The sequence below is a fragment of the Muscardinus avellanarius genome (genome assembly GCF_963383645.1).
Source record: "Muscardinus avellanarius genome assembly, chromosome: 5".
In the NCBI taxonomy this organism is placed as follows: Eukaryota; Metazoa; Chordata; class Mammalia; order Rodentia; family Gliridae; genus Muscardinus; species Muscardinus avellanarius.
Window position 1 is genome coordinate 1,148,231 of NC_137790.1, and position 23,594 is coordinate 1,171,824.

The following is a 23,594-nucleotide window of genomic DNA, read 5'->3' on the forward strand; positions in this document are numbered from 1 at the left end:
AGCCGGTCCTTTATCTTCAGATGGCCTTCGAGCTATGAATGGTGTTCTACAAATTTGCAAAACCAAGAAAAGCCCAAAGACAGGAGCTGTCTGCGACCATCACGGGCTGCTCTTCCCCGGCCACCCCCAGTTCCGTGTCTACTAGGATGGTTTGGGGGCACGGCCTAGCGGGGACCTCGGGGTGGCGGGCGTCCTGGCGTTGGGTGCCCTGCTTCCCTCCTTTGTGACAGTTCATGGCCCTTGGGTGCACTGGCAGCTTGCTGGACGACCTTGCACACTGTCTCAGCACCAGAGAGCAGTGGGGTGTGTAATTTGTACCGTGTAGGCATCATGTTTTTGGGGACCTGTAGATGTCCCTGTGTCCTGAGTGCCCTCTGGGGAAACCCTGTGCCCCCGGCTGGGTGCACAGACCCCACCTGGGTCTGGACAGAACTCAGGGATCATAGTTGGCTAAGCGTGGCGGCTGCGGGATTTGAGACTCGTGGCCAAACCCACCTTGTTCAGGGCTGTACAGGCCCCTCTCTCTTCCTCACAGCTCTGCCCATTTCCAAGAGAGACGGAGGCACTCCCTTTCTGGCTGCCAAGGCCGCTCTGCCGCAGGGGCGCCTGCGACCGTCCTGCCCATGGCCCTGTGCTGGGCACGCTCTGCCCAGGAAGGGGGCAGGCCGAGCGTGCGGCACAACTGGATGCCCCCAGACCCAGCCAGGCTAACCCTGACTCCCAATGGGGCAGCACCAGGGCCAGACCATGTGGACGTCCGGACACACCAAGAGCCGCGTCTCGGCCACCAGAGGGCAGCCTGGCTCTCTGCACGAGGGAGGGACACCAGCAGGGTCCGGCTTAGCTGTCTGGTCTAGTGTTACTTAGGCAAACCTAAAATCCCTGCCTCCGGATATTTTTTTTTTTTTTTTTTTTTTTTGGTGGTACTGGGGTTCCTGGAAGCCCTTCTACCTCCGGGCTACACTCCCAGACCTATTTTTACATTTTTATTTGGAAACAGGGTCTCCTAAGCCAGCGCGCGGGGCTGGCTTCGAACCTGCGCGATCCTCCTGTTTCTGCCTCCCAAGCGCGGGGATTACAAGCGTGCGCCACCACGCCCGGCATTGCCTCCGGATATTTAAAACTGCAAAAACAGTGCTGAAAGAAATCAAAACCAGAAGTGAAAGGCCTCCATGGGTCTGAAGGCAACCTGTCAAGGGGTCAAGACCACCGACCCATCCACAGTCGGGGCCCTGAGCAAACCTAGCAGGTCCTGGTTCTTTCTTCCTTTCGGGGACGCTAAGGAGCTGAGCGCAGAACCATAAGAGCGTGCAAAGTGCCTGGGGTGCCGAGCAAAGGAAGGGCGGCTCTGAGGACTCTGCCTGCCTAGCTCCAGGACTTAGCAAACCTACCGTGCTCAACTGCACGGCACGCAAATGTGTATCTAATAACAAAACACAGGACCAGACCGCCCGGGCTCCTCCTCAGGCAGGCCCAGCGAGCCTGGGCTGTGTGGGCAGGCATCCCCTCTCATGACTGAAGAGGTGGACGGTGCCACCCCTGCTCAGCTGGGGGCCGAGAACAACCCAGCTCTGCCAGCGGCCACCAGGCCTGGGCCCAGCCACACAGAACCCAGCTCTGCCAGCATCAGAATGAGCCGAGACAGTTCTCCCAGAAGCTCCAGGGGAGCTCGAGCTGCACCCCCAGCCCGGGGCCCCGCCTCACAGCGCCCTGAGGTGGGAACTGGCTGCCTGCTGGCCTGTGGGGCGCGGGGCCCAGCGATGGGCGGCACACCCCTAGACACGCATTCATTTCTGAGGCGTCCCAAGCCCCACAGCCCCACCCCACACGGTCATGGCCCCGCGAAGCGTCCTGGCCACGGCCTCTGCAGGGACCCAGCCCCACATGCACCCGGAGAGCCTGGGCAAAGATCCACCCCATGCCGCTCGCCCCTCAGCCGGCTGGTGCTCCCTGAGCACCCCGCTGGCCCCACACATCCAGCTGGAAACCACAGAGCAGACGCAGAGGCCATGTCCCCAGTGGCCACCCAGGCTCCTGTGGGGCTGCGGAGACCACAGAGACCCCCACACAATACAACAGGAACATACCACACACACGCATATCACACACACCACATGCACATCAGACCAAACGCACATATCATATACCAACATGCCACACCACACAACATGCATGCCACGTGCATACCACACAACACCCATGATGCACAGACATATATGTATCATATCATGTATGCCGCATAACACAGCACATATATTATACATGCCCATGCACCTAAACATCACACACATTATACCACATAACCACCACGCATGTATGATACAGGACACACACACACACACACACACCCCAACAGACTCAAATACCACACCCAGAAAAGAGTCTTACCTCCTAACAAAGACACCGTGGTCTCTTCCTCCATTTCTTCAGTTCTGGAATCTTCTGTGTCGCTGCCTCCGGCCAAGGGTGGAGAAGTGACTGGGGGTGTTGGGGGGAGGCTGGGTTTTAGGGACAGGCCCTGCAAGAGGAGAGAGGAAAGCCCACCCATTACTTGGCGAGTGTGGACCTCCTCAGTACATGCAGCAGATCTGTCAGGCAGGCGGATCAGGTTTGTAAAAGAAGGTATTTGTACGTTTCAAGGAAGAAAATAAAAAACATTTAGCTGGGAGGAAGTTCCAGAGTGCTGTATACCCAGCGGGTCCCCCATGCCCAGCCAAGTCCCTGAGCACCAGGGTCCTCCTGGGTCCACGAGGGCTTCCCGTGGCCTGAGACTCAGAGGCAAGAGGGTGTCACTGACACCCAAGGAGGGCCCGTGGCATTCAGGGTATGGGGCGTGTCCTCACTGAGGGTCAGGCAGTGTCCCTCCTGCCCCACCCCACCTGCAGCCCAAGTGTCCCCCAGTAATGACCAAATATGCAGCTGGGGGTACTCCTGCCTACGGCGGCGTGGCCTGCACTCGCTGTGAGGCTGGTCCCCAGACTCCCTAGACACTGGCCCTCCTTCCGGAGTCACAGATCTCAGGCTCAGTGGACACAGGAAGCCAGGTTAGCCCCTCGCAGCCCTGGGCAGGGTTAAGGTTAGGAGCCTTGGGTAGAAACAGGACCTCCTAAATCCAACCCACAGGGGGGTGGCATTTGTGTTCACTGAGGGATGCAGAGGCCACCTGACCCTGGGCAGAGAGGCATCATAGGCCTGCTGCCCACTGTAACATGCCCTGGGACCTGCTGGGCATCAGCGTGCAGCCCCAGGTGGGCACACCTTCTGGCCCAAGCTTCCCGCCCTCACTAATGCCAGAGCACAGGTGGGGAGAGGCCCGGGAGTCCTGACACCCTCTGGGGAGCCGGGGACGGGGCGTCCATCCACCCGGGGCAGCGCACCCTACCACCAAGCTCAGGGCTGATGCTAGGATTTGGCTCAAGACCAGCCTGAAAGACAGAGCTCCTCGGCCAGGGGCTGGGTGCGGCAGGGTCCTGGGGCTCACCCTGTGGGAAAAGCCAGCTGGCTTTCACATCCAGTCCCCTCCTTCGTCCCTCCGGAGTTCTGCAGAGGGAGCCAAGAGGGTCTCTCTGGGGCTTCAGAACCCTTCCTGAGCAGGAGGCACTGGCCTGTCCTCTCTCAGATGGTCAGGCCTGCCCACTCCCCAGGCTGTGGAGGAGCTGATGGGCAAAGGGTGCGAGGGCCACCTCAAAGACCACAGGATGTCACTAGACCCCGGCTTCAGTGCACCCCTCCCCAAAGGGCAAGGGACAGTGTGGCCCGGAAGGAGCCGGCCATCTTTAGACTGCACTCTGCCCCCTCCAGGTGGGAAGGGGTCCTCACGTCAGGGTGGATCCTGGGAAGTCATGCACACGTGCATGCACACGCCCCCTGGTGGTAGGCCCGGCCAGAGTGAGCCCTTCCCTATTCCTGAGGTGGTCTTGGCCCACGCGGCTACACAGTTACACACCGTCTCCTCCCTGTGCAGCTCCTGGTCCTCCTCCAGGCCACTTCCAGAGTCTCCAGATGCCTGCGGGTGGGAGGGAAATGAGGAAGGCACAGCGACCAAAGCCCGAGCCCTGGCAGGTGCAGAGCAAAGGAGGTGCCCTGGGCAGCAGGGACGGCCGGCCGATGGATCACAGTGCCTTTGGAAGGGCACACGTGGCTGTGGTGAGGCTGGCACTGCTGTCCCGGGACTCTCCTGGGAAGAGAAGCCATGCAGGCCAAGTGCCCACCAGTGGCTTGACAGTGCCCCACTCCAGGTGAGGTGTTGTGGGACTGGCTGCTCTCTGCAGAGCCATAGGAAATGGCTGAGATCGTGCCCCAGCCTTCACTCGTGGGGCCAGACGCCCTCTCTCAGGGGACAGTCCCTCTCTCTACCTGGGGGTTTTGCAGTAAATAAAACCCAAGGGAGAAACATCGCCTGGCCTCAGGGACCCCAGTGTCAAGGTGGTCTGGGCTGGGGGGTACACAGCAGACCTCTGGCACCTGCAGCCCACATCCCGGAGCTCCCGGGAGCCCAGTGAAGAGCAAAGACCTTCCCAGTTTCTCTCAGAAATAGGGCAATAGATTTTTTGGGCCAATAGGATAACACACACAGTGTAAAGTGGCTCTGAGCCGCCGGGCGTGGTGGCGCACGCTTGTAATCCCCGCGCTTGGGAGGTGGAGACAGGAGGATCGCGCTGGTTCGGAGCCAGCCTCACTGGCTTAAGAGACCCTGTTTCCACATAAAGTTAAAAAAAATAGGTCTGGGAGTGTAGCCCGTGGGAGTGTAGCCTGGAGGTAGAAGGGCTTCCAGGAACCCCAGTACCACATACACACACAAAAGTGGCTCTGAGCCAGCCAGCCAGCCAGCCAGCCACAGTGGCTCTTGAGGAGGCTTGGGGACTCTACACAGGAAGCATGGGCGTCACGGGCCCAGGGGACAGGGAGCCCCAGAACGTGAATTGCTGCCCCATCCCCCAGACCTCAGGAGTTGGTGGAGGTTCTCCTTAGGTACCCTGTGTTGTATGCATGCACACACACCATATACCATACAGAGAAAGACACCACAATACACACACTGCCACACACACGAATCACACAGACACGTACATGTTATGGTTTGGCTAGAGAATGTTCCTGAAGAGCTCACACATTGAAGTTCAGGGGTGACATAACCCAATCACGAGGGTTTTAATCTCATCAGTGGGTGAATCCATTGTAAGAGATGTATTTTTTTTTTCAGTACTGAACCCAGAGGCATTCTATCTCCCAGCTCCACCTCAGCCCTATTTTTTATTCTTTTTTTAAATTTTTAATTGGTGCACTGTATTCATACATCATAATGGGATAAAAAACTTGTTTAGACATACATGCACACATTGCCCAGTTAGCCCCTACCCAATTCCCACCCCATTCCCTCCTCATCCCTCCTTCCCATGCTTGGCTTAGTGGTTGACATCTAGTATTATAGCACTTTACCCAAAATTAACAATGATAATCTCACATAACAGTTTCATTTGTCTGATATCAAGCTTTTGATCACTTAGAAATAACATTTCAATATTTCTTTTTGCTTTCTTTCTTACCAGAGGATATTTTTTTCTTTTTTTTTTAAGGTGAAACTATCATACATTTTTTTTTTCAGAAAAAAATCTGTCCTAACATGAAATATGAACTCTAAATACCCAAAACAATCTCGAAAAGAAACAAAGCTAGAAGATGTACATTTTCTGAATTCAAACCTTATAAAGCTACAATAATTGAAACAGTGTAGTACTGCTATAAAGACAGACATATAAATCAGTGGAGTAACATAAAAAGCCTAGAAATAAATTCTGCCATATATGGTCAAGTTGTTTTTGACAAGGTTTCCACGAACATTTGGTGAAGGAAATAATAATCTTTTCACTAAATATTGTTGAAAAATAATAATTACATGAAAAAGAATAAAATTGGACCCTTACCTAACACCATATACAAATATTACCTCAAAATAGATAAAAGACCTAAATGTAAATCTTAAGACTATAAACTTTTAGAAGAAAACCTGGGCCATAAAACTTCACAACATTGAAATTTGCAGTGATTTCTTGGATATAACTCCAAAGGCACAGGCAACAGAAGAATAAACAAACTTCCTAAAAAATAAAAAAATATTGTACATCCAAAGACAATGTAAACAGAGTTAAAAGCTACTGATAGAATGAGATAAAATATTTCCAAATGCTATATCTGAAGGTATATTATTATTCCAAATAGAAATCCTAAAAATTAGCAACAATAAAAGCAAACAATACAATTTAGAAATAGGTAAAAGACTAAAATAGATAATGAATCTCCAAAGATTTTTATATGACCAATAAACACATGAATATCACTCATCATTATCATAATATAACTAATCATTAAGGAAAAACAAATAAAAACTATAGTGAAATACTACTTCACATTTGTTAGGATGGCTGCTTAACATAAATTACCTTGATCCAGCCCTTTACCTTGAGTTTGTTCCTATCTTTACTTGTAAAGTGTGTTTCTTGTAAGCAGCAGATGGATGGATTCTGGTTTTTAATCCATTTTGTTACTTTATGTCTTTTTATTGGGGAATTGAGGCCATTTACATTCAGTATGACTACTGAGAGATAACTTTTAATTCCTAACAAGTTAAGATTTTATTTCTGTTTGAAATACTGTTTAGTCTTCTTTGCTTAGTTGTCTGCTGGATGGGGAATCTTGTTTCTCTGGTTCTGGTGTGTATTAAGACATAAGCTTCTTATTTCCCCATCTAATTTGATAGATAGTTTTGCTGGGTAGGAAATTTTGGCTGGAAGTTGTTTTCTTTCAGAGTTTGGAATATGTTACTCCAAGCCCTTCTGGCTCTCATGACTTGGTTTGGGAAGTCTGGAGTGATTCTAATTGGTTTGCCTCTGAATGCCACTTGGCCCTTTGTTTTTGTTGCCTTTAAGATTCTCTGCTTGGCTTCCACATTGGTCATTTTGACAATTATGTGGCGTGGGGATCCTCTTCTCTGATCCTGTCTAAAGGGAGTTCTATAAGTTTCCTGGACCTGTGTATCGACCTCTTGCTCTATGTTTGGAAAATTTTCTGCTATGACTTCCTTGAAGAGATTGTTGATCCCTTTGGTTTCACCTTCTTTTCCCTCCTCTATTCCAATTATTCTTAGGTTAGCTCTCTTGAAATGGGCCCTTATTTATTCAATGTCAGATTCCTGCTGTCTGATTTTTTTGTTCTAAGTTATAAATTATGCGTTTGTTTTTGGAGTGATCATCTTCTAGGAGAGAAATTCTATTCTCCATGTGGTCTAATCGATTGTTTATACTTTGAATTGAGGCCTTTACTTCAATGATTGCTTCCTTTATTTCTTTAGACTCTAAATTCTTTTCGAAGGTCTTGTATTATTTCTACAGTTATATTCCTGATTTGATCTTCTGGAGATCTCTAAATTTCTGTGTTATCAGGTTCTGATAATATGGGGTTGTGGGCATTCGTTGCTCTATTGTTGTTCCGCTTTCCCATGATTTCAGAAATTTGTGCCTTCCCTGGGTCACTACAACTTCACTTAGGGTGATCTGGATCTCAAGTCTGTAGTAATCTCAGTCACCACTACTCCTTTACTGGGTTGTATCGCAAAGTTTCAGACTCAGGGAGTTAATCAAGGCTGCACGAGACCATGGGGGTGCCAGGCTGAGCGTTTTCCCATGGGGAGCTGCAACTAGGGTGTGGTATCTCTGCCACTGCTCCTCCTTCACTGGGTTGGACTGCAAAATCTCAGACCCAAGGAGATTATCAAAGCTGTGCAAGTCCCTGGGAGTGAAGTACAGGGATTTCTCCTTTAGGGGCCGCAATTTCACTCACAGTTATTGTATGCACAGATCTGGAGCTGTCGCGAGGCACAGTGAACTCGCTGTCGCTGCTGGCAATATGGCACCGCTGCCACGCCCTCGGCTGTGGAGCTGGCATATTTCTTTTCTGGTTTTGAGCTCCGTTCTGAGTCCCTGGAAGGTGTGATGAGCTTGGCCACTGGGAGTTTTAGACGTTCTTTGCGCTGAAAGAATTGCTGAATTACACCCGAATGATCCACAGCTACTCACTTCAGCTCCTTGTTTACCTTTCCTCTCTGGATCCTGGTGCTGTGAGGGAAGATGGTGCCAGCGTGGCTCCACTGCCGCATTGCAGGATTGATTTCTGGTCTCTGATTGTTCTTCTAGTCTTTTTTTTCTCTCTCCCTTGAGTTTACATTTTTATTTCTCTGCTGACAGTGTTTTCTGGCTATGAAAAGCACTGATTTTGTGGCAATAGAGATTGAGTTTTAGCAGGACTTGTAAACGCCACTTTTCTCGGTCGCCATCTTCCCGGAAGTCCTATTTTTTATTCTTAATCTTGAAACAGGGTCTCACTAAGTTGCAAATGGCCTCATAAGTTGCTGAGGTTGCCCATGAATCTGTGATCCTCCTGTCTCAACCTCCCAAACACTAGGATTACAAGTGTGCACCACCACGCCCAGCGCAAGGAATGTATTAAGTTGCAACTTAGGGGGGGTAGAGTGTGACTGGAGGGGTGGTCACCGGGGCGTGGCCTTGGGGACTATGGATGTGTCCATGGACCCCTCGCGAGCTCTCCCTGCTCCCCACACTGTGCCCTGAGCTCTGCAGACCTCATCTGACCTAACGTGAGCTAAAACCTGAAATCTCTAGAACTGTGAGCAAATAAACCTTCCTTCTTCAAAGCTGTGGTCCTCAGGTTTTCTGAGTCACAGCAGTAAGAACATTGAATAAAGCACTATACATACCATACACACTTCACGCACATCAGATACACATAACAGCACACACATCACACACAAACACCAGGAATATAAACCATACACACTTCACACACACCACAGTGAAACACACAACACCACACACACGTGTCACACACAAACACCAGAGATACACACCATATACACTTCATGCACACACAGTGAAACAGACACACACAACACACACACACAAACCACAGATGTACAAATACATCATATACACAAACCACACAAGAGACACACGCCACAATACAGACACAGACACACACACAGAAACCATACCCACCACAGAGAAATAAACACCTCACACAGCAGACACGTACACCATGCGTGGCGACGCCTCTCCTCCCCGCCAGCTGTGGCTCTCGGGGAGATTCTAACACTAGCTCTATATTCTGCTGTCTGGACTAGAAAACCCAAGACAAGGGAAGGCCGTCTTGTCCCAGGAGTGAACAAGACGCTGCCCCAGGTTCCCGGCACCCAACACAGCGTCCCCGCTCCCCGCTCACCACCTGGGGCGAGGCCTCCCTCCCCTGGACCCTGCCGCCCAGGGAGATCCCGCCCAGCCCCCGCGGTCACTCACCCCATCCTCATCCTCGTCTTCCTCATCCAGGCAGTGCACAGGGCTCACCCGTGGGTCCCCACGCACTCTCAGCTCCGCGATCATCCCCTAAACACAGAGGGAGAGGGGTCACGGTGGCTCCCGAGGCAGGCGCATGGGTGCAGAGACCCCAACTCACGCTGGCATTCAAGCCAGAGACCACAGAGGCCTGAGGAGCCTAGGATGCTGAGGTGACCGTGCCCGGTTACACTGGAGAGGGATGAGACCCGAAAGGGTGCCCAGACATGCATGGACAGCGCTCAGCTCATGAGTGGGCCCCACAGGCACCGCCCACGGCAGGGACATGCGGGCACGGCGGGGCGACCAGGCTATTGCTGACATCCAGAGGTAATGCCAGGCTCAGGGGTGCGAGGCTGCTCACCCTGCAGCCTCACTCACAGCGGCTCTGGGCAGTGCCCTACGCGCTCAGCAGGCAGCAGCCAGCCTCCTCTCACACTCAGCAAACCAGAGCCCGGCAAAATCTAAGAGCCGCATCACACTTGGAGAGGCCCCTGGTCCCCGCCCCGCCCTCTGCCCGGGCCTGGTGCCAGGACACAGCCCTGCCCTTTCGGGGCTGTGGAATGCCTCCAGGAGCCCACGATGAGAATGGGGCCGTCACTGCAGCAGTGACTGGGCAGGCTCGGGCCTGTGACACCTGGCGGGCAGGGCACAGAGAGTCTGAGGTGAAGCACACGCGAAGGCAGGGCCAAGACACGGCCAGGGCACCACATGGCCAGCCTCCACTGGCCACGCCGCAGACTCACAACCCTAGTGGGTTTGGGAAGCTGGGAGAGAGAGGCCCTAAGATCAGGCCTCCCGGTGCCAGCCAGCGGGCCAGCTGCCTCTGTGCGCGAGGCTTCCCTGTGGGGAACGACAGTGCTCACACATGCCTCTGTGCATTCTGGTTTTAGCTCTGTGTTTTTTGTTTGTTTGATTTTTGTTTGGTGATACTGGGGTTCCTGGAAACCCTTCTATCTCCAGGCTACACTCCCAGACCCATTTTATAATTTTTTAAAATTGGAAACAGGGTCTCTTAAGCCAGCGCGGCTGGCTTCAAACCAGCATGATCCTCCTGTCTCTGCCTCCCAAGCGCGGGGATTACAAGCATGCTCACCACGCCCGGCTAGCTCTGCGTTTTAAATCCACTGAACCCACCACAGTGAGCCTAAGCAGAGACCATGCTCCATCAGTTGTGAGAGCATGTGTTACAACCCTCTTAATAAAAGGGTCCAGGTCGGGCAGACTCTTCTGGAAGGCCAATGGTAATCATCACCTCTTTCCGAACCCTTCAGTCTTTGTGAAACACAATCCTGCTCACTGCGGGGAACCCCATCCGCCACAGTGGTTAAGAGAGGCTGGGCCGGTGAAAAGCCTGTGTGGACACTGGAGTCTGAGTTTCAAACAACTTCAAGTGTCACAAAGTATCATTATTTTGATTTTTTCCCCTAGCCATTTTAAAGCGTAAGTGCCCTCTGGCTGTGGGCTGCACAGCAACGGGAGGTGGCAGGGCTGTCCACGAGAGGCCCGAATGCAGACATCTCCATCGGCCAACCCACAGGCCTCGGCTCCGCACCAGGGAGCAGGTGACAGCCAACGCCGGCACATCTCCATCCGGGGCCCTGTGTGAGGCCTCGACTTAGTGCCGAGGGCTGAGCCAGGCTCCTGTGCCAGGGCACTGCCCGGTGCCAGGGAGGGTCCCAGCCCCAGGGGGCAGCTCCACCCTGACTGGGCTCTGCCCCCTGTGCCCCGCCCCACGGGGAGGATGGAGCCTCGTGCACACAGCAGGTGTGCACCTGTGGATGCGTGTGGGTCTATGCGTGGTCGTGTGCATGAGCACGCACACACCCTGGCCTGTGTGAGGCGGCAGGTGGAGACCCGTGGGCCCCGCAGCCCACGAGTACCATGGCGTGTGGCTGTCCCACGGAGGCCAGCCTTCCTTTGCAAGCGTGCACAGCTCAGGCACCAGCTCCGGCCTGCAACTGGCTGCCACCTCGCATACCCACACTCGGAGGTTCCGCTCCAAGGCCCAGGGGCTCTGTGGGGGTCCATGTTCTCCCCACCTAACTGCATTTTCAGGTCAGCAGCGGGAGGTGTGGGGAGAATGCTGGCCCGCGCCCTGTGAGGACGCGCTCTGCAGCTCTGCCCGGCCGTCCTCACACCTGGCTGCATCTGGCAGCAGGTGCGTGCGCTGCCGCTCAGTCTCCTCAGGAACGTCAGAGGTTCCAGAAGTTTCTTTGGCACAGCCAGGTGAGGACCAGTGCTAGCCTGGTGACACCAGAGATGCCTCGGGGGAGCCGAGGGGTGCAGGTCACACCTGAGGAGAGGAGCAGTGTCCCCCAAAGCCTCGAGCCAGAGACCCAGTCCCTCCAGTGACAAGGGCGACCAGAAGCTGACCCCCCCAGGGGGCTGGAGCTGAGGCAGGCCCAAGCACCACCCCATGTGCGGGGGTGATCCGAGGGGCAGAAGGCCCCTGAGCCAGAGAGGGGAGTGTGCCCAGGCTGGGGTCCACCTCCCCAAAGAGACAGAGGGACAGTCCCCGGACAGTGGATGAGGAGAGGCTTGCAGGGCTGGTCCAGCCAGCGTCCTGGGGTCCTGGGTGTTCCGACTATCAGAGATGGCTGCCCAGCACCAGAAAGGTGTGGGAGCGTGCATGCACACACACGTGAATACCTCATTGTGTGTGCACACGTGGACAAGGAAGGAGAGCAGACCCCAGCACCGCCCACGTGTGCAGGAGAGTCCATACCATCCAGACCCAGGCTCCGCCACGCTGCAACTGCAGGCCTAAGAGTGCGGGGGAGGGCGCTCCCCATGGCCAGCCTCAGGAATGGGGCAGGGGTCTGTGGGAGCAACGGAGTCACCAAGCTGCAGACCCCCAGGACTCCAAGGAGTTGGGACACATCAGAAGATTGCCTCTCAACGGGGTGTCATGGCCTGGGGGAACTTGGGTAGTCTCAGACCTAGCAGGGGAGAGGTCAGCGGTGCTGGGGCCAGGCGTGCCAGCAGACTCAGCCCCACAAAGATGGAATCCAGAGACCTTGGAAAGCCAGGGGTCACGACGCAGTCCATGGGGTCACGGCGCAGTTCATTAGTAAGGACTGAAATACCACCACCACTCTGCCTTACAGAGCAGCGGTCAGTCAGCCTGCAGCTACCAGAGCCCGTGGGTGAAAGCAGCTGCTGCGGGGGCCACTGCTGCCCTTTCCACCCCCTTGGCCACACCCATGCCTGGGCTCCACCCCTCTCCCCTCAGAGGCAGAGGGGCCGGAGGAGCCCGAGGCCCAGCCTCCCCTTCACCCCCACCCTCGTGACCTGGGAGGCACCATCCCAAGGGGCTCTGAGCACGTGCACGAGCGCCTGCCTGCGCATCACTGAGGGCACCGGGCTCTGCCGGCCTCCTCTCCTGAGTTATGCCGCACAGATCACCGCTCCCTTTGTTCCTCTGTTCAGCCATCAAGGAGCCTGCATGACCATGGTGGCTGTGTGTGGAGCCCAGGCCATGCGCAACCTCTGGTGACGAGGGGCAAAGGGCACGCCCCAGCCAGAGAGGGCACCAGGGTCCTCAACAGGAGTCCAGGGCAGGGCCTGGCCCACGGGACCAGTGCTGAGGCTCAGGCCCCACTCAAGAGGGAGTGAGGGTACTAGGCAAGAGCTGGGTAGAGTGGCTTCTGAGAGGTACCCAGGAGGCTGGCCAGAATGGGATGTGTGGGTGCCCAAGCCTGGCTCAGGGGCAGGTCTGATGTGGCCTGGCCTGGCGCACAGGGAGGAGGACCTCTGGCTCAGATCCCCTCCCTTGGCGCCTGCCCCCTAGGAGCAGGGGAAGGTCTGTTCTGGTGGCACGAACCCAACAGCAGGGGTAGGCAGCCTCTTGGCTTCAGCCCAGTGATCACTTATTTTTATATGAAATGGCCATAGTGGTACCCTGAGGAAAATTCATAGCCTGAACTCTTCATCGTTGAACAAAAGTATAGATGAAAGAAACATACATTCGACTTGAGGTGCTGATGGCTGAGCAAGGATTTAAGAAAGCACGGCTGTCCACATCTGGCCTGCAGCGGGGCCCGCTCCTGGCACCATGCCTGCTACCGACCAGGGTGCAGGGTGTTGGTGGGCATTTAGCCCGAATAAACAGACAGCTGGAGTCGGAGGAGAATCAGAAAGAAACCCCAGGCTTCATAAAGACCAAGTAGGGCTCGGATGCCGCGCAGTGGTTAGCGCTTACCTGGCCTGTGTAAGGCCCTGGGCTCCAGCCTCAGCGCACACAGACACACAGACACAGACAGACAGACAGACAGACAGACAGACACACACAGACACATACACAGATACACACACACACACACACACACACACACACACGACAAATGCAAACCAAGAGAATAAGGAAGCTAGGTAACACCACCAAGAGAAATTTGATCAAGACAAATGTAACCGGAGACCAGGTGATATGACAGCAGAGAACATTCCGGAACACAGCAGGGACGAGGGCGACACTGACTGGAGGAGCTGCCGCCCACCAGCTTCACGCGGGGCAAACGACAGAGGCGCTGCTCAAGAAGGACCTGCCTGGAGGAAATGCTCCCTAAGGAACATCTGACCTCGCATGCACAGAGGCGGAGGTCCGAGGACAGTCGGGTTGAGCAGCAAGGGTGGCCGACGGGCTGCACCCTCGTCCTGAGAGGAGGCAGAGGACCCCGCCTCGCGGGCTCCCAGAGCTCTGTGTTCCAGCCCTGACCCTTTGTGCCCATCCCCACTGAGCACACAACGCCATGAGTCTCTATTCAGAAAAGTCCGACCACATCTGTACTAAACCTGTCTTCTACCAATAAGCCTCTTCTCCCTCCCCAGATGGCCTCTGCCCTAAAGCCCACAGGGACCTCTAGTCCATGGGGATAGTCTGACGCCAACTGGCTGCGCCTGCAGCATGCGACCTGAAGGCATGTCCAGCCGGGGCCACGTCAGAACCCTGACACTCTCCCAGCCTCTGGCCTTCCAATTGTCAACAATTCTGCTGGCTGAAAGTTCAGGTTTCACCATTGTAAACATCCCGGTGAGTTTTTTTATTTTTTTTTAATTGGTGCATTGTAATCATATATCACATTGGAATACAAGACTTGAGAGGATATACAAGCACACATCATCCAATTAGCCCTCATCCAGCCCCCATCCCATTCCCTCCCCCTCCCTGGATCCCATGCTTCTTTGGTGATTAACTTTGACACATTTGTTTATGTACCTCCTGCATTTTAAAGAGGCTCCATCCTCCCCTATTCCATACCCTCTGATTGGTCACCTTAGTTACTTCACTATAGGGCCCTTTCTATAGCTCGACCTCTTCCTGTTGCCCCTTTCCTCCTAGTTTTTGCTGATTAGGGGAAACATCTGATTTTTATTTTCTGCGATATTTCTCTGTGCATGCCGCGTTGCAAGTACCGATCCCACTCTTGACGGCCCCAGTAGTGGCCTGGCTACCCGGTGGACTGATCCAGACCTCGCTGGCTCAAGCAGCAGCCTTGCCTCATGGGAGGCCCTGATTCTGGTCTCGCTGGCCCGGACACCAGCCTAACCCCTCAGCTGGCTCCGGCCCCGGTCTTGGAGGCCCCAGTAGTGGCCTTGTCTTACGGAAGGCTCCGATGCCAGCCATTGGCCCCGGCACTGGCCTAACCCCTCGGCAGGCTCTGATCCCGGCCTCGGTGGCCCTAGTACCGGCCTTGCCTCACGGTGAGCTCCGATCCTGGCCTTGCTGGCCCCGGCACCAGCCTAACCCCTCGGCAGGCTCCGATCCTGGCCTCAGAGGCCCCAGCACCGGCCTTGCCTCATGGCAGGCTCCGATGACGGCCTCGCTGGCCCCAGCCCCGGTCTAACCCCTTGGCAGGCTCCGATCCGGCCTCGGAGGCCTCAGTAGCGGCCTTGCCTCACGGCAGGCTCCGATGCCGGCTGCTGGTCCTGGCACCGGCCTAACCCCTCGGCAGACTCCAATCCCGGCCTCGGAGGCCCCAGCACCGGCCTTGCCTCACGGCAGGCTCCGATGCCGGCCTCGCTGGCCCCAGCACCAGACTAACCCCTCGGCAGGCTCCGATCCCAGCCTCGGAGGCCTCAGTAGCAAGCAGCCTTGCCTCACGGAAAGCTCCGATGCCGGCCTCGCTGGCCCCGGCACCGGCCTAACCCCTCGGCAGGCTCCGATCCCGGCCTCGGAGGCCCCAGCATCCCGGTGAGTTTTTAAAAAGCAAAAAGGAGCCAGTCATGGTGGTGCACGCTTGTAATCCTAGTAGTTGGGAGGCTGAGATAGAAGGATTACAGATCTGTGGCCAACCTCAGCAATTTAGTGAGGCCCTCTGCAACTTAGTGAGACCCTGTTTCAAAATAAAAGAATAAAATAGGGCTGGAGGTGTAGCTCGGAGTTAGAATGTCCCTGGGTTCCATCCCCAGTACCAAAAGCAAAAAAAAAAAAAAAAAAAAAAAAAAAAAAAAAAAAAAGAAAAAGGAAAAAGGCAAACTGGGAGGGAAAATTGCAGCAACATCCAAAACTAGGCAGAAGAATCAATTTCTTTCATATATAAAAGGTTGTATAAATCAATAAGAAATGGTTGACTCTACCCTTCCAAAATGTAAGGCCAGCAATAGTTCATGCAAGCCAACAAATAGGTTAAAGAACACAGGTGCACAGTATATAAAAGTTTGTCTGCACAAACAGCCCAAGCAAGTACAGCACCGGTGAGGCCGGCTCGCTGTGGAGCCACTGTGGCTGCCGGCACCATCAGGCATGGCCTGTGCTCGGCGGCCCTGAGCCCGCGACCCCACAGCGGCATTCCTGTCCAGCTATGAAGAATGCACAAAACATATGGAGTACCCTACTCCATCCAGAGATGCCTGGGAGATCACCCACTGCTGGGGCCAGGACACTCTCCACTTTCCAGCTAATCATGTTTGTGGATCAAAAGGAAAACACAAAGAGGCCCAGTTTGGTGTCAAAGTCCTGGAGACGGAGCCCTGAGGCTAAAGTTCCTGCCAAAGGTGAAAGGTCAGCTTTAGCCCTTAGAACAACTTCCAACAAGCAGCCCTTGTCTAGGCCACAATCAGCCTTCTGTCCCAGGGACACATCCCGGACCGTTAGCACACAGGGACCGCTGTCTGGACGGCAGGGGCGTCCCAGCTGCAGACCGGTGGGAGCATTAGAATTCGGGTGTGCGTCAGCACCAGCTGAGGCACCCCCGCGGCTCCCAGGAGGCTGGCATTCCAGCTAGAGGCCCAAGAAGAGACCCCCCCCCCCCGGCCCTGTAGGATAAACGCCCACCCTGGGGACCTCCCTGGGTGTCACTACTAGGGAAGTTTGGCCCCTGCTACTCTGATGGTCACTCCCATCCTGCTGGATAATCACTAGCCGGGACTGAGCCAAGCACAGGGCGAGCCCCGCGGGGCATGCTCGAGATGGACTCCATGCTTCAAGACCCAACGTCACCAGATTAAAAGTGTGAATCACTTCTAACAAGGGCCCAAACGTTCATTTTGCCCTCAGGTATCTGGGCCTGGAAAGCCAGGTCACTTCAGGCCAGCACACAGCATGGAGATGGGAGTTGTTCAGTCATGAGATGGCTGAGGAGCCTCCTAGGCTGGGTCCTAGGGTCTCAGAGGAACCACAGAAGCCCAGGGCAACCCTTTCAAAGAAGACCACACTGGAGGACCGAGTGGGCCTGCACTGGGGCCAGCTGGCGCCTGCTGTCCCACCAGCCCCACGTGCAGGGTGCAGGCGTTACCTGGAACCTGTCGGGGTCTGCTCCTCCAGCCTGACCCACGAAGAGGCCGGCGCCGGGCTCCAGCTCCAGGCCCCGCGGGGACCGAACGAGTGGCACCCTCTGGAACTCCTCACAGTCCACGTAGAGCGTCACAGAGCCGCTGTCCACACTGAGCGCGAAGCGCGCCCACTGGCCCACGAAGGCGGGCAGGCGGAAGCTGGTGGCTGTGCGGGTCTGGCCGGTGCCGGGCTCCGTGTAGAGCAGCGAGATGTTCTGGTGCCCGTCCTGCACCCCCGAGAGCTTCACTCCCAGCGAGACCACGGCCTGCGCGGCATCCGTGATGGCAAACAGCACCCCCGGGCCGTCCGTGGTCGGCTGGATGTGGAACAGCAGCGAGAAGGCCCGGAAGAAGGGGCTGCGGAAGTGGTACCGTGCCACTTGGCCACTGTTGGCATCCGGCCCGAAGGCATAGGCTGGTCCGACATCCGGGTCCTCAATCTGGGTGACCTGCTGGGGCAGGGGCTCCCCCAGGAGCTGCGGCAGCCCCACCTCCTCACCGATGCTCTCTGCAAAGAGAAGGACAGCTGGTGAGGGGGACGCACCCGAGCGGGCTGGGGCCACCATGGCACCCCAGGAGACGTGGGCCAGCAGGGCACAAGGGGAAACTGAGTCAAAGAAGACATGTCCACACATCTGCTCTGCGTTGGTCTCCTGGGCTCTGCCATTGGCAACCACTGGAGAGTCCGCAGACTCATCCCGGCCCAAGAGATGCTCCCTGTGCAGAAAAAGGTCTGCAAGGGAAATGGAGGCCCCAGACCAAGCGCACAGGCCACGGCAGGGACATCCGAGACCGCATGAGCAGCTGGCGCAGAGCTCCCTCCCCCCACCTCCCGCTCTACTTCTGCAAGGGCCGCAGCCCCCAGGAACGAAGACACCTCATTACTGCAAGGCGGAAGGAGAGGACGCAATGCAACCCGCAGACGAACGCCTCCTGCCGTGTCCCCACAGTCTGACCCTCGCTGCCTGTAAACCAGGAGACCCTGGCAGCGAGCGCACTCAGGTGCTGTGCCCGCCTCCTCCTCCTGCTTGGCAGGTTTCTGAGCAGATGCTATGACATGGGGTCTCACCCTGCTCCCCCAGGCTGCCGGGGGCTGGCCTGGGTGCCTTTCGTGGCGTGAAGCGAGCAAGCGGCTCTGGCTAGAAAAAACAGTGGCTTCTCTCACCTCCTGGCAGCTCCCCGTGGGAATGGGGGTGCAGCCATCACCCAGCTGGGGCTCCCTGCAGGCACCCTGGACTCCCCGGGGGCTCTGCCGGCGCCCCTGTCCCCTGTAGCGCCCAAGTTCCCAGGATTGGCTCCTTCAGTCAGTTCCTCCCTCAGGCCCGCTGAGCCCGTCGCTCCAGAACCAGCCCTGCCCATCCTTCTCAGAGGCCACAGGTGGTGGTGAAGACCACAGGTGTTGGTGAACTCACACTCTTACCCTCACAGGGCCCGCAGCCCCACGTCCTCAGCCAGTGGGCCCCAAGGCCGCCATAGGACACACAGGCCTGCTATCCGTGATGCCCCTGGGGCAGGTCTCTGGGGCTGGGGTGTCAGGCTGGTGGTAGGCAGCGTGCACCTCTTTATTCAGGGGGATGGGTCGTCACTGCTGGACACAGGAGAGGGTAGGAACCCACTCCGGCGAACCCCGTTCCCAGTCACTTTCTGGAAGCCCACTGTGCCAGGCGCAGCCTGGACTCCAGGACCGCGTCTGGCCAGGGGCTGTCCTTGGTTCTTTATCCCTGTCACTTGCAGCCACTCTCTGTGTGCCAGCTGGGTGGAGCTGGTCCCCAGAGTGGACAAGGCCTCGGTAGACGCAGCCTGGCTTCAGCTCTGCGCTCCTGAGGTGGAGGGCGAAGGGGACGGCCAAGCCGAGGCCCGCACGGTGGAAGCCATGTGACGAGCCCTTTCGCCAGAGGTGCTGGGGCCCTGCGTCCACTCGGGGAGGTTCAAGACCAAGAAGCAGGAACCTGGACAGTGGGGCGCCCAGTTGACTAATATGCATGGAAGACGCAGCAGCTGCTGGAGACGCCGCGCAGCACAGCTGGATCTCTCCCACTTCCTCTCCACGAAATTCCTAGGGCTCCATGGGGAGCGGCCGCTGGATGCCAGGGCCTTAAGCTCACTGGGCCCGTTCTCCAGCTGCAGGCAGGGCGAGCAGAGGCTGCCCTTGCCTCCCACGCTCTGGCGCCAGCCCAGCTGTCCTGGACAGGAAGCCAGCCTCCTCCGGGAGCCAACGCGAGCCTCGCTGGCCTGCAGCCCTTCCTCGCAGGCTCAGGACTTCCCGGAGGAGGGACAGAGGCGGCCCCTTTGGCAGGGAGACTCTAGTTGGCCCTCCTCGTCTTAGATCCAGGACCGGGGGTCGCGCAGTGGAAGGGGATTCCCCATTAGTGAGCAGCACGGGTGGTCTGGACGCCCGCACGGTCACAGCCAGCAGGTGGGCGCCCAGGCCTTGCGCTGAGGGCCGTTGGGAAGGACTGCTGGGCTCCCAGGGGCAGGCTCTGCGCCGCCTGGCACTGCCGGGTGCCCTCGCAGGAACCCGGGGGCAGCAGCCCCTGTCCTGGGCTCAAGTGAGACCTTCCAGAAGCACGACCTTCGCTGCCCCTCAGCAACAGGCCTCGCTGGGGGCACTGGGGAAAGACTGCTTGGGTCTACCCTCCATACATGCTGAACTCAAGTTGTGTCAAATGTCACCAAAAAGACCCTGGCAGGAGGAGTGCCAGCCTCTCTGGTCCTGAGCACCTCAATTCACATGTAGGGCTTAGGGCTTTGAGATACCTCGCTGCAGACCAAATAACTACTGTGGAAGCGTCTAGAGAAAATGGCCCTAAAGGAAGCATCTCCCTTAAACCAGAGGGAGCCAGCAGCACCCTCCAGCTCCTGGAGACCACCCGCATCTTCTTCAGTTCCCAGAGCCTGCTTAGCAAGCACACATCTGTAGCCACGGTGTGCTGAGGGTAGCCTGCGGCACCTCTGGCTGCAGACCCCAGAACCTGGGAGCAAACTCTCACAGGCATCCTGCGCAGGACCGCCTGGTGGTGCAAGGCTGAGGCCTGGGCCGCAGCTCACCGGGCCGCACTGCCCTCCACAGACACGCCCTCTGCCCGGCTCAGGTCCCTCCAGGGCGGCCATGCTTAGGGCCCATGGTGTCTCCCAGGTGGTTCGTGAACCTCTGGGGCCCCCCGCACCCTCCATTTTAGGAGACACCACAGGTCCAGGATCTTAAAGGTCTGAAGAGTCACAACCATTGGGAACAGGTGGTGAGGACCCAAGCCCTAGGCGCTGTCATGGGTTAGCAACCACAAAGGCGAGGCAGGCTCAAGTGACCTGTGGTCCGGAGGCACGGCGCTCCTGGAAGGCGGTGCTCAGGAGCAGAGGCAGCACACACAGAAGGTGAACCTAGTCTGTTAGAAACATTCAACAAAAACAGCAGGGAAGGTGAGTGGAAAAACAGGAAAACAGCTACAGAGTAAGCATTGCGACATTAGACACTAGCCTAGGACAAAACCCGGGGCCAGGACCTCAGTGGGGCAGAGGGATGGCACGCCCTCACCATCTGCAGAGATCTGGCAGCCGGGCCTGGAGGTGCACCCGGTCATGCGCCTCAAGGACCTCCTTCTAATGACAGACCCGAGGCACGCCAGGACAGCCTCAGACCTGCTGGACAGTGTTTACAGAGAGCTCAAAACTGTCACTTGGTTACACAGTAGTAATTACCAAGCACAGGCCTGGGGTTCTGGAGCCTAATCTCCACATTAAAAGAAAGATACACTAAGAAGGAACATTCCCATCTAAGAGCACAGGAGACCTAAGCAAGAGGGGACCCGGCATCATGTTATCCAAAACCCTCCTCGCAGTCAGCGCAGCCCAGGGACCAGGTGATCTGGAGAGGACCGGCCGCGTCCCTGCACAGGGCTGCCCCGGGGACCCAACAGGCCTGTGTCCAGTGAGCAGCCGCAAGTCAAGGAAAAGCCACTCATGTGGTGCCATGTGTTTAGAAAAAAGTTGGGAACGCCCAAAGGCGCATCGACAGGAGGGGCTGACCAGGCCAGGAAGAAAGCCGCAGAGCACAGGGTCCTGAGGCGCGGAAGACCCGGGACGCGCTGCCAAGGAAAAGAGGAGCCTCACCCAGTCTCTGCTCCCGTTTGTGCAAAGTGAGAATTGGGGCCCAGGACCAACAGACGTATGCTGGACGGTCTGCCCAGCGAGCCCTGCAGACCTCGAGACACCACGTGTCAGGACACAGATAAGCCTCCTGGCTAAAAAGACAGGAGGCACACAAAATATATTCTCCCACCGCAGTGAAATGCAGTTAAAAGTTTAAAAAAGGCCAGACGCGGTGCCGCACGCTTGTAATCCCAGCATTCAGGAGACTGAGACAGGAGAATCGCGGTTCGCGGCCAACCTCAGCTACTTAGTGAGGCCCTTTGCAACTCAGTAAGATTCTGTTTCAAAATAGGAATAAAAAATAGGGGTGGAGGTGTAGCTCGAAGGTAGAATGCACCTGGGCTCCATCCCCAGTACAAAAAAAAAAAAAGAAAAAAAAATTAAAACAAGTAAAACTAGAAATTTCACAAAGTGTGGAAATTAAAAGACATGCTGTTTTAACAACTAGTAGATGAAAAGATCAAAAGACAAATAAGATATTTAGAAAATAAGGAAGATCTCCAATCAACAACTTTGTAAAGTAAGGAACTAGAAGGAGAAAACACTGAATCCAAGCCTACAGAAGGAGGAAATAATAAAGACAAGAACAGAGGTCAGTGAAATAGGAAACAGAGAAACAGCAGAGGAGACCAATGAATCCAAAGCTGGCTCTTTGGAAAGATCAACAGAACTGACAGGACTTTAGATAAAGGACCGAGAGGGTCAAAGAGAAGATTCGGATGACCAATTAGAAATGAAAGACGGCCACTGCTGATGCTACAGAAGTAGAGAAGGCTATCGGACAGTGCTGCGAACAACTGGATGATGTAGACGGAATGGGCAAAATCCTAGAAACACAAAAGCCACCAGAATGTACCACGCAGGAACAGGAAATCCGAGCAGACCTCTAACTAGCAGGGGGAGAGTCAGACTCAAACATCCCCATAAAAGAAAAGCCCTGGGGCTGACAGTCCACTGGTGAACTCACCAAACGAGTGAAAAAGAGCCTCAACTAGACCGCACCAACCTCTTGAGTGATCCCAAGGGCAATCACAGGGGGAGACACTTCTAGCTCATTCTATGAGGCCAGGCGTAACCCCGATAATCAACCCAGACAGAGATGCTACGAGAGAAAACGACAGGCCAATATGCGGCGCACTGCTCTGGTCTGGACACAGACCGTCCCCTGGAAGTGCGCGTGTATTTCTAAGGCATATAATGGACCCCTGAGGCTTCTCCTCTCCTCAGCGGACAGGTCCGCTGATGGACTCAGACTTCCTGGAGGTGGGCATGGGGGAGTGACCGTGGTGACTATGTATGTCCGTGCTCTTCTCCCCATCTCTGGCTTCCTGCCACCGCGCCCTGAGCTCTGTGGATGTGACCAGACCTGACACGGACCAAAACCTCTGAAACCTCCAGAACTGTGAGCAAATCAACCTTCCTTCCTCTGGACTGTGGTTGTCAGGTATCTTGGCTTCCAGCAGTCAGAACACTGGCTGGAACACACTAGAAGGATTATAAACCATAACTATGAGGCCTACTCCTGGGTGCAGAGATGGTTCAAGATGTGCAAATCAGTTAACACAGTAAGTCCCCATCAGCAGAATAAGGGAATAAACCACATGGTCATCTCAATTGATGCAGAAAAAGTGTCTTACAAACTCCGATGCTCTTTTCTGATAAACACTAAACACACCAGGACCAAAAGTAAATCGCAAGAGCATAAAACTTGTATGGGGAAAACACAGCAAGTATGCCCAGTGGACGAAGGCTGAAAGCTCTCCCCTAATACCAGCAGCAAGGCAAGCACCTCTGCCTTTCCACATCTATTCAGGGGCGGTGGAGGCAGAGTGTAAATGGGCAAACAAGGAGAGAGCACGGAAGGCCAGACCGGGCGGCGCACACCTGCAACCCAGTACTGGGAGGCCAAGACAGGCGGCAGGTTCGAGGTCAGCCTCAGCAAATAAGCATCCCGAAAGTCCCAAGGAACCTCACGGAAACCCGAAGAGCCAAAACAACCCTGCCAAGAACAAGCCAGAGGGCAGCACTTCCCGACGCCAGCGCGTCCTCCAGAGGGTCTGCCGCGAGCAATGGCGTGGCACAAGCTAAAGACACTCAGACTGATGGGACAGAGGAAGCCCAGAAACCTCGCATCCACATCAAGTGGCTCCTCCCAGAGCCACAGTCTTTGATCTCGACAGGGTCTCACGCGTCTCACACACACACACACACACACACACACACACACACACACGCTCAGGCTTCAGCGCTGTAGAAAGCCAGTGTTGACACTGC

The 23,594-nt window shown here is 55.6% G+C and overlaps 1 protein-coding gene across 1 annotated transcript in view; it reads right to left on the minus strand.

Annotated features, from left to right (window-relative positions):
* Positions 1–23,594, minus strand: part of COL18A1 (collagen type XVIII alpha 1 chain) — a gene marked incomplete at both ends in the record, with an annotated part of 54,705 nt that overhangs the window by 22,086 nt on the left and 9,025 nt on the right. Inside the window, 4 exons of the mRNA XM_080696032.1 lie at positions 2,389–2,518; positions 3,947–4,006; positions 9,366–9,452; positions 17,138–17,682. Of these exons, the coding sequence (XP_080552158.1) occupies positions 2,389–2,518; positions 3,947–4,006; positions 9,366–9,452; positions 17,138–17,682 (822 nt within the window). The remainder of the gene's footprint in view (positions 1–2,388; positions 2,519–3,946; positions 4,007–9,365; positions 9,453–17,137; positions 17,683–23,594) is intronic.